The following is an 11135-nucleotide window of genomic DNA, read 5'->3' as shown; positions in this document are numbered from 1 at the left end:
GGCTCCTCTCTCCTGCCCAGTGGCCATCTACCCCGATCTCCTCTTGGGAACTCCCAGTCCCCAAGGAAGAGATGTTCATTAACTGTCCAGATAACCTGTGTGGCCCTCTGTTCCCTCCTCCTCCCTCCTCCTTATCTGGGTTCATAACTCCAAATTCCATCTCTGCTCTCTGCCCCCAGCTGGTGCTGAAGGCTAGAGTTTACAAAAACCCCGCCTCCTTTCTCCCCTACCAACTGCCCTGAGGTCAAGTTTGAAGTCTCCTTTAATTCTTCTCCCTTCCCCCAACTTCCCTGTTTAAATGAGATTTAAAGAAATTTAAACATTTGTTATCTCAAAATGGCTGTTGTCAGAGTCCAAATGGGACTGTGAGTTTGTTTTCTTCTCTTCATATGCCCCACAACCACTTCAGGAGACCAGGATAGTCTGCTGCGCTGCCAGGATGGGGGGGGAGGGCAGCGCAGCTCACATGGCACATCGATTGGTCCCTTGAACTCTTGCCATCCCCGTGCCCAGCCCTGAGCCTACACCCCATGCTCAATGGAGGTGGTGCCATGGCAACTGCCTCCGCATTACACAGGGTACATGCCAGAAGCAGTAGACTCGTCTGACCTAGTTCAGCTTTCCTGGCTGAGTGACCTTGAAGAAGTTGCTGAATCACTCTGAGCCTTGCTTTTCCTACCCTGTCAAATGGACAAGACTAGACGCATGGAACCCATGGGGAATGGCCACAAATGTCCCCGTGGCTCACAGGCTTGTGATTGACAGGAATCCCCGGGCTCAGAATATCACAGAACTTGGACAAAAACTAATAATAATTCGTGCTCTAGTGATCTATAATGTGAGGGTTGCAGTAGTTGGGAGAAGAGCAGCGTGGCAGAAGTTTGTGCCATCTGGGGAGCCTAAGCAAGACTTAGACTGAGGTGCGGCACAGCTACTCTGTGCTCTGACTGTATGTTGCAGCACAAGACCCTTCCTGTTCTGACCAGCGATTTCTCTGCCCATGAAATCATGAAGACCAGTGGAAGCTGTCCACCTTTCTGTGAAACAATGAGGTCCCTTCCCATCCTGGTCTATCCCCTTAATGGGTGACGTTTTATGATTCCATTTATTCGCTGTGCCTTAGACCCCACTGCTTGTAAAACTGGGCCATGGCACTTGGATCTTAAAGTGGAGGGTAAGATGGCCACTGCCATGGTCGGTGACCCCTGGACCACAAGGTAAGAGAGAACAAACTCCCACAAGTTGACCTTTGACCTTATTGATGAACTTGCTATGGTGCTTACATGTACACACACACACACACACACGTGTGTAAAATGCATCTGAGCCCTTATGACTGTGATGGCTTCCTCTGGTTCTTACCATGATGAGGATGTAGAACATTCCTGGCCCCAGCTGGGCACACAGCTTTAGGGACCTAGTTGTCAGTGGTTGGGTTGGTTGGTGAGAGTAACTGATTTGGGGCTTTTGTCTTTTCTGTCTTACAGGACAATGCCTCGCTCTTTCTCTCACAGCTTCCTCTTGCTAGCAGGTCTATGTTGCTTGCTACCTGGATCCCAGACTAGAGATTACCAAAAGACAGGTGCCTCAGACAGTGACAAGAACCCGGAGCACACCCAATGCCAGAATTTTGCCTCTACCATCACCAACATCTCCTTGTCCTTACTCCAAAAGGCAAGCAATTGGCCTAAACAAACCAACTTTGTGTTTTCCCCAATGAGCATTGTAACTGCCTTCGCAATGCTCTCCCTGGGAGCAAAGGGCAGTACTCACAAGGAAATTCTCAATGGGCTGAAATTCGACCTCATGATGATGCCTGAAATGGAGGTCCACAAGTGCTTCCAGCATCTCGTGCATACATTCCTCCAGCCAAACTACCAGGTGCATATGACCCTTGGCAGCAGCCTGTTCATCAATAAGGGTCTGAAGGTGGAAAACAAGTTCAAGAAGATGGCTATGGAGCTGTACAACTCAGAAGTCATCTCCATCAATTTCAGGGACTCTCAAACAGCCAAGATGCAGATCAACAAGCATGTGATGAAGAGAAGCTATGGACATGTTTTAAAGATAATCAAGGACCTGCCAATAGATACAGTTCTTGCCCTGGTGACCCACATTTCCTTCAATGGTAAGGTGGGACCGGCACTGGGCTGGGCAGCCACAGAGGTCAGAACTCTAGGGTTCAAGGTCTTATTCTCAACAATGAAAGGATTATGGGTGGTGAGACAGTGAGCAGGTGAGAGTTTTATTTTGATGAGGCAGTATTTGACGAAGCAGACAAGCCAGGGAACAGAGTGGTTGGGCTCATGAATGATAATCTCCCTGGGACTGTTGGGGTGGTGCTCATTGTGAGATCAGCAATGACTATGAGTGTGGTATGTGCCATGGACATCATTTGACTAGCCACACCTTTTATGATAATTAAGTCATATAATGGGAGCATAGATATTACCAGCTGGGAACAAGAAATGGTGAGGTTTTACATTTACTTATTGCTGTGTGTAAGTGCATGCCTACACGTGACATAGAACACATGTGGAGGTCGCATCACACACAGGCTATAGAAGTCAGTTCTCTGCTTCTACCGTCTGGGTTCTGGGAACCAAATTCACATCATCAGGCTTAGAGGCCCCTGCTACTCAACCACCTAGTAACCATGATTTCCAAAAGAGAAGAAAAACAAAGCAAAGAAAACCATTTTACTGTTTAGGGTAGGATTATCCCACCTTCGTAAGGAAAGCTAACCATTCCTTTCTGGAGACAAAAGAAACTAATAGTTACCCAGGGCAACTAACCTGACCTCCACCCCAAACCTCACATTCTGTCTTAGAAGGGGATCCCCCTACATACAGTAGAGGCTGGGAATCAAAGCCCAAAACTTCTCTCCATCATAGCTTCCTTGGGCCTGGGCAAGAGCCCTGGAGACCAGAGCCCCCAGGCCACATCCAGCAAACCAAGATCTAGGTCTGCTGTGACAAAGGTGGACCTTGTCACCTACTTCTTTCCAATGACCTCAGTGATTGAGGCTCTACCTTCTCTGATGGTCTCTGTGGTGGCACTCACACAGCACAGGAGATGCTGTCCTGGCATCTGTACAAACGTTGAATACGGACTGAATGGTTGTCTGCCATGAGCAGGGATCTTCCAGCAGGGAACCTTGACTCAGGAGGTTCCTGTTTTCACTGAGAATCTCGAGGTAGGAGCAGAGTTGTATCTCAGTGTTAGAGAGGGGGTTGAGTATATGGGAAGTCATTAGTTCAATTTCTACTACAAACAATACATCCTCATGAAACTATCAAATATGTTTAATATCCAAAAGAGAAAAGGGACAGACGGAAGGAGGAAATTGCAAAATTTCCACCAAGTAGTCTGATACAAAAGTATTCTACATTTTCTACAGCTTCAAGTGATCATCACAAAATCCCTTCAATGGACCTTTGTGGCCACATTCATCCCATTTATACTTGATGAAGCTATAGATAAGAGGGAAATGTCACACAGGGGCCGGGGAATCCCTTGCTCTGCACCTAAATTTTGAGCCCACCTCTCCCTGATAGCCTCTTCTCTCTCCCCAGGAGTCCAGATTGGTGAATTTGAACCTGAGCATGTGGACACAATGGAGTTCCAACTGGATTCGGGCAAGGTGGTTATAGTGCCCATCGTCAAACGTCAGGGTACATTTTACCTGCTCAAGGATAAGAATCTGTCCAGCTGGGTGCTGATGCAGCACTATGCAGGGAATATCATAGCCTTCTTTATCTTGCCAGAACTGGGAAAGATGGAGGAACTGATACAAAACCTGAGCCATAAGCACCTCAACAGCATTCACAGACGCATTAGCACAAGGTGATTCCCCTGTCTGTGGGCCCATTCAGAACTGCCCTCTTCTCTGAGCCTGCCTGAGGTCATCCGTCAGGACTGACCACTAGCTAGGATAGGTGGACCCAATCCCTGGCTGACCATTTCGAGTCACAACCTGGGATCTCTTGAAAGCAGGGTTGGTCAGTGCTCGTTTACAAGCCTTATAACTCACTGTGAATTGTAAGGTCCTGGTTTTGGGAGTCACCTTCCCATTGTGCACACTGTATCTTCCAAATGTGACAGTCACCGGAGCCATATATTATGGCAGAACCAAGAACAAAAAGATAAGCTTTGAGACAAAGACCCTAGTTGGTCTAATTCCCAGGACAGAGTGTGCACAAAGGATGCCAGTCTGAGAATGTCTGTAGAATAACTGTCTCGGAAGCAGGAAAGAACTACCACCAGCATGCTCAAGGACAATGCAAGGGAAAGGCTTTAAAGAGAACGGGGAAGAAATTTCCATAAGATTTTTGAATACACAGAGTTTATTGGCCATGGAACCTGAAGGTGGGAATAGACATTGGTATAGGGATTGTTGCTGGGCAAGCTTTCTATCCAGAGCACTTATCCGAATTGCTGTAGTCTTAATGAAAATTATACAGGCTGCCAAAAAGAGTTGACGTGTGCCTCAAAGCATGGCATGCTTGTGCCTTGGACTCCTTGAAAAGGCACTTCTCCCAGAGAAGGAGTTCATCTGGGTGCTGTGCCTCCACAGCAGACATGGGCAGAGCTTGGCTAGGGAGGCCGAGGGAGGGAAGGTTAAAGGTGGGCATTGGGGGCTCAATTTCAGGAGGCTCCGTCCTTTGACACTCTTCAGTGTGGTTCGTTGGGTCTCTAAGGATGTTCTCCATCAGTGAGCCCGGGGCCCCGGCGTCTGTTTGTGGGCTTGAGACAAGTGTGGGAAGTGGTGTCGCTCTGCTGCACGCAGCCCTGAGGCCCTGCACCCCCAGCAGAGAGCAGAGAACCAGATGGAGTTGAGATAAGGACTGGACCCAGAGCTGAAAGACAGTCTGTCCCCAGACCTCCTCCAGCTTACAGGGTCACTCTGTTCTTCTTGTCTGAGTAGACACCACTAGGAAGCATCAGCCCCGCCAACTCTCAGGAGTATCCCTGGCTATGGAGGAGGAGGTGATGCTCGTTTCATGTGAGCAGCCTGAATCTGTGAGGAGGACATCTCAGAGGAGGTGCCACCTCTGGGACAAGATATCCCCATTCATGTCAACACCAGACCTCCATGCCAAGTATGGAGGAAGTTACAAGGACAGGTCACTAAGGTGCCTTGCCATCCTGCTGTGGACAGAGACAAGGCAGTAAATGGGGGGAACAATACTTTCACAACGTGGTGTGCCTGGGAAGAACAGGGAAGGCCACGAAACCCCTATGTTTTTCTTCCACTATGACAGGATTTCCAACTTGCATTTCCCCAAACTTACCGTTTCTACTACCTATGACCTGAAGACAGTCATGAACACTCTTGGCATCACCCAGATATTCAGCAGCAAGGCAGATCTGTCAAAAGTCACAAAGAAGGTACCTGTGAAATTGTCGAAGGTGAGGCCACCTACCCAACTGTGTAGTCCCAGATGTCTGAAGGCCCGAAGGGAATGTAGAGAGCAGAGCTTGGACGTGAGGTTAAGGATGGAGAAAGATGCATGATCAGGATCCAGGTTGAGTTCTGAGGACTCTCTGGAGGTATCTAAGAGGAGGATGGGGTTAAAGGTCAGAGCTGGGGGGGGTGACTTTTCCTATAGGAGGTTCCATGGCTTCTCCCTGAGGTGTTTCTCTGGTGATCTTTGCCCAAAACCTTCTACTATCTGAGCTTTGGTTTGCTTGTACTCATGCAGAGAATCTTAGGCTCAGTTACTTCAGAGAATGTCCTATAATCTTCCATAAATGTGAATCATAAAGTCTGATTTATGAGTGAGCTAACCAACGAGGCTAACAGTTCCGGGAAAATCAGTAGACCCCACCCCCAAACAAGAGTGGTTGAGCATGAGCTGCATACTTTTGGAGTATGGGCCCTCACATTCAGAGTCCTTGTCTCAAGAAGCTCTATGGCTTCAGGCTGCACCAAGGGTATGAGAGATAGGGTCATGAAGGGAGCAGATAGAAAAGCAGGCCAAGTCAGGAGAAGCCCTGAGTGATCACTAAAGGAGAGGGAGTCGTGGCAAGGAAAGACTAACCAGGAGGTGACAGGCACCGGGGAGGCTCTCCTTGACTGAGGCTCATACATAGTCTTGCTTTTGCCTAGCTTCTGATCTACTTCTCTCCACCTCTCTCTATAGGCTGTGCATAAGGCTATGCTGGGGATTGAAGATAAACCATCAGAAGCCTCTGAATTTCCTGATTTGTACAAGGCTTTGCTGCCAGATGGGCCCACTATTGAATTCAACAGGTCCTTCCTAGTCATCATCAAAGATAAAACCTTCAACCTTCCTTTTCTTGTGGGAAAAATAGAGGATCCCAAAGCACAATAATCACACTTGAGCACCACTTCCTACTTTTCCCATCAGGCTCTCTCCCTAGGTGGCTTCAAGCATGAGTATCACATGCAGTTTTCTGGGAGCAGCGGGCGGAGACTTCCTATTCACCCTGGTATAGATGGCAATGCCAAACCAAAATAAACAGATAAATAAATACATATTTTTTAAAAAGATGTTTATCCAAGTTCTGCTTTGAGGAACAAATGATTTTACTGGGGATTCTTTACAAGAGTGTGGGTGCATGGCTATTTACAGGGACATAGAGTTTTCAGAAACGACATGTTTGAGCAGCCTCAGGAAAGCAGTGTGAGTAAAGTCCTTACTCAACTTACAGGCGGCCATATCAGTGATGTGGCCCCCAACCTGGCAGTTATTTACTGCCCATGCCACCTCAGGAAGGGGTCTGGGAAATCTCATTTCTCTAGCCTCTGAGGTTCCTCTCCCTTGGTGAGAAAACATTCCAATCTGGAAGAAGCCGCTACCCAGAACTTCACCCTTCCTTGGCACCCTCTTCTGCTGTGTTCCCCCAGCCTGTGGAGCTATGATCATTTCTGTGCACTTATACTTGAGCATTGAGTCACTGTGCCCCAGCAACAGTAACCTATTATCAGCAATCTGACCGGTTGCAAATCTGTGTCATAATCAGCATCCACCACAAAAGGAAGCATTCTTGACCTAGGCTACCAGCAACTGCTTGCTGTGGAACAATCTTTTCAATTACTATGAATGTGTATTACTCTGATTGGCTAATAAGGAGCTGGCTGGCCTATAGCTGGGCAGGAGGAGCTTAGGAGGGAAAACCAGACTAAGAGGATGCTGGGAGGAAAAAGGGCGGGGTCATGGGAGTTAGAGCCACCAGCAGACACTCGGAGAATCAGGATGGACATGCCATGCTGAGAAAAGGTACCAAGCCATGTGACAAAGCATAGGTAAGAAATATGGGTTAATTTAAATGTAAGAGTCAGCTAGTAACAAGCCTGAGCTATTGGCTGAGCATTTATAAGTAATAGTAAGTCTCCATGTTGGTTATTTGGGATGGCTGTTAGCACAGGAAAACTCAGCCTCCTAGCAGCAGTCATCCATGGGAATAAAAACATGTTCCAAAGGCAAACTGACAGACATTTCACATATGTTTAACGACAACAACAGCAAAATGGCATCAACTTCACGCTGGGTCTGACCTCCTGAGGGTGCATTTTTGTTGTTATTGTTGGTTTGTTTGGTTTTTTTGTTGTCGTTGTTGTTTGTTTTGTTAAGGTACAGTACTAAATAAGGGTTCTTTCCTGTGGAGCATATCTCAAATACAGTCAGAAAATAGTTGGCTTTACCCACGAGGCATATTGTTCTACCATACCTTAGTTATTGTTCTACTGCTGCAAAGAAACACCATGGCCTAGGCAACTTACAAAAGAAAGCACTTAATTGGGGGCTTACCTACAGTTTCAGAAGGTCAGTGGCTCTATGGTCACTGTTACAGTGGTGCTGAAGTAGGAGCTAAGAGCTGCCATACATCCACAAGCAGGAGGTGGAGAATGAGGCTGGGCCTGGCATAGGTTTTTGAGGACTCAAAGCCCATCCCCCCAGTGACACATCTGCTCCAACAAGGCCACTCCTCCTAATCCCTTCCTCAATAGTCCACCAACTGGGAACCGAACACCCAAATGTGTGCACCTGTAGGGGACATTCTCACTCAAACCACCACACAACAAGAGGCACACCTTGCCTGGCAAGTCATAGCAAGACCACAGGCAGGCAGCGGTTCTCCTTCAGCCAACAGCTTGCAGTGCACTTTCTGACCTTAAAAAAGAGAGGCAGGAGGGAGGGAGGGAGTTCATAGCCCCTTTCTTCCTGAAATTAGTATCTCCAGTGTCTCCAGGAGTAGTTCTGGCAGACAACAAACAACAGGGACTAGGGCCTGTGTTGTGTGAGGCCTTGAATGTCACCCTGGGCAATATCTCCTAGGGAGGTTGCCCACCCCTGGCATTTTCTACCAGAAACCTTATGACCCTTGGGGGTACCCCCACTCTGGGCTTGATTCGAACTCTTAACACCACCGTTTTTTACTGCTCTTTGGATGCTTTTCTAATACTGCAGGATACTCCAAGGTTAGAAGTGTGTGTAGAAATCTTTTAGAGAGGGTGAGAGGGATCCCTGAAGGGCCACTGCCATCCATTACAAGCCAGTGTTAATCAGTCTTGGGATTTGGCAGCTAAGGAGCTACTGAAAAGCAATGTAAAAACTAGGGTAGCGTGTCTGCCTCACATATGCTGGGTTCCAATCCCGAAACCACACAGGCTGGGCATGGGGATGCATGGCTCTAGCCACAGCACTTGGGAGACGATGACAGGAAGGTGAGAAGTTCAAAGTCATCTTCAGGCTACACAGAGAATGCTAGGTTCAAGGCCAGCTTGGGATACATGAGACTCTATCAACACAAACAAAACCATACTTAATAAGGTTTAATAGATGATGAAAAATACCACCCGTCTCAGTTAGACTATTAAAACAGCAATGTTAAGTACAAATGCATGGATGGGGAATATCACCTCCCTAACCCTCTAGAGTTCACAGTCATCGCCATGAGCTATACAGCCCTCTCACCCTGGGGCACAGAACACCTCACATTTCTTTGTGCTCAGGTACCTAATGGGGTCTCTGGCCATGTTTTTTTCTTGCTGTGATTGTCTCAGTGGCATTCTGGGGACAGCCACAGTTCTAGTACAATGTCAGGGCTCCTGACCACAGCGTTTTTCATAAGACTCAACTTCCAAGGTTCCGGGAACGGCAGCTGAAGCTAGACAGCCCTAGAGCCCAGCAGAGTTTACCTGCAGCCTAAATCCTCTTGGACAATCCTGTCCGTGGAACTACCCATCCCAGCCTCAGAGGGCTAGCATGGACTCAGGCAGAATAAAATTCCTCCTTGAATCATGAGGTCCACGACAAGTGTAGGATGTGCCCACAAGCCAAGGGGCAGCTGATCTGCTAGAACTTACCCGGTGCCATGTCAACAGCATCAGAAAAAATACTCTTAATTCCCCAAAGGAAGCAGACCTAGGTCACTGCACCCCAGATTGTTTTGGGTGGGGAAGGGGCTGAGTCATTACTTAGGTAAGACCCTTTCAAAGGCACAGGTAGCCAAAGGGAAAGTGGACTTCTTGGAAAACAGTTATAGTCTGTACACAAGAAAAAATTGTCAGCGGAGAGGAAGGAAAACACACAGAATGTGAGAAATCGCTTCAGAGCGATTCCCTGGTAATAATATCTGAAAATGTAATTGTGAAATAGAATACATCGTTATGTACATACACACTCACAGACAGACACACTCAGACAAACACACTCACAGACAGAAAGACAGACACACACAGCAGACAGACAGACAGATGGACACACACACACACACACAGAGACAAACACACTCACAGACAGACAGAAAGACAGACATACACAGCAGACAGACAGACAGATGGACACACAGAGAGACAAACACACTCATAGACAGGCAGAAAGACAGACATACACAGCAGACAGACAGACAGATGGACACACACAGAGACAAACACACTCATAGACAGGCAGAAAGACAGACATACACAGCAGACAGACAGACAGACAGATGGACACACACACACACAGAGACAAACACACTCACAGACAGAAAGACAGACATACACAGCAGACAGACAGACAGACAGATGGACACACACAGAGACAAACACACTCACAGACAGGCAGAAAGACAGACATACACAGCAGACAGACAGACAGATGGACACACACACACACACACACACACACACACACACACACACACACAGTTTCAAACCAGAAACCAAACAAATCCATTAAACCTTGGATATTTCCCCAAAGAAGATACACTCTTCCTCTCCACAGGGGAGGGGTTGCCACATCAGTGTGGGTTAGAGGGACTTCAGGAAGCAGCGTCTCTGAAAAACTTGGCACAGCATCACGAGTGAGACATCAGGAACAGTGTGACTGAAGTCCTTTACACAACCTGCAGGCAGCTGCTCTAGCACGCGCGTTGATTCTTTCTCATACTACCCCGGGGTTTCTCTAGCCCACATCTGGAATCAACCCCCAACTGGTCCCCCACATTCAGCTTCTGCCACAGCAATAATGCCACATCTCTAGAGCTGATTTTCTGTTTCAATTACGCTTACACCATAGTAACCAAATATCTGACTACAGCAACTAAAAGAGCCCAACATTTATCCTGCCTTGTGGTCTCACAGAGCACTTTCTCCTGGTTGTTTGCCTCTCTCTACTTGGACACAACATCGTGGCCACAAAGGCTGTTCTGCACTTCATGGTGGACAGAGAAAGAGAAAAGAGGGATGACAGAAAGAAGCCAGGGCAAAAGGCAGCCTTAGGGGCAGACACCCACTGACTACGTCCTCCAGCCAGGTAGCTTCTATTGGCACTCATCACTGCCCTCAAAATGGCATCACATACTCCACACCCTGGTTAAGCCATAGATTAAGTCAGGGCTGACTATCTCTAAAAAAAAAAAAAAAAAAAAAAAAAAAAAAAACACTCAGGGACACGTCAAGAGCTACACCACATGGATTCCTGAGGCCTTTCCAAGTCCAGTCAAGCTGCTCACCAAGATTAACCACACACCCACACACCACATGTCCCAGCAATGTCATCTCCCTTTATCCCCAAAGAAGTGAAAGGACCTTGAAAGAAACCTCTACACTCACGTTCAGGACAGCACAATATACCCAAGTTAAAATATGTGCGCCCCTAAGCTATGTGCCCATTAATGTC

General features: G+C 47.5%; 1 protein-coding gene across 1 annotated transcript; it reads left to right on the top strand.

The window, feature by feature from the left end:
* Positions 1 to 1179: 1179 nt before the first annotated feature.
* LOC127231020 (alpha-1-antitrypsin-related protein-like) lies at positions 1180 to 6338 on the top strand. Its single transcript, XM_051196395.1, has 5 exons — positions 1180 to 1217; positions 1488 to 2128; positions 3576 to 3846; positions 5265 to 5412; positions 6147 to 6338. Exons 1-5 carry the CDS (start codon positions 1180 to 1182, stop codon positions 6336 to 6338), a joined length of 1290 nt encoding a protein of 429 aa, XP_051052352.1.
* Positions 6339 to 11135: the final 4797 nt, after the last annotated feature.

The sequence above is a fragment of the Phodopus roborovskii genome, unplaced genomic scaffold, assembly GCF_943737965.1.
Source record: "Phodopus roborovskii unplaced genomic scaffold, PHOROB, whole genome shotgun sequence".
NCBI lineage: Eukaryota > Metazoa > Chordata > Mammalia > Rodentia > Cricetidae > Phodopus > Phodopus roborovskii.
This window is presented reverse-complemented; position numbering and strand designations above follow the sequence as displayed.

Excerpts from the sequence above, each read along its gene's own strand:
- LOC127231020 (XM_051196395.1), top strand. The coding sequence starts at position 1,180 with ATGGCCACTGCCATGGTCGGTGACCCCTGGACCACAAG. Across the intron at positions 1,218-1,487 it reads GGTGACCCCTGGACCACAAG|GACAATGCCTCGCTCTTTCT; the intron begins GTAAGAGAGAAC and ends TCTGTCTTACAG. Across the intron at positions 3,847-5,264 it reads CACAGACGCATTAGCACAAG|GATTTCCAACTTGCATTTCC; the intron begins GTGATTCCCCTG and ends CCACTATGACAG.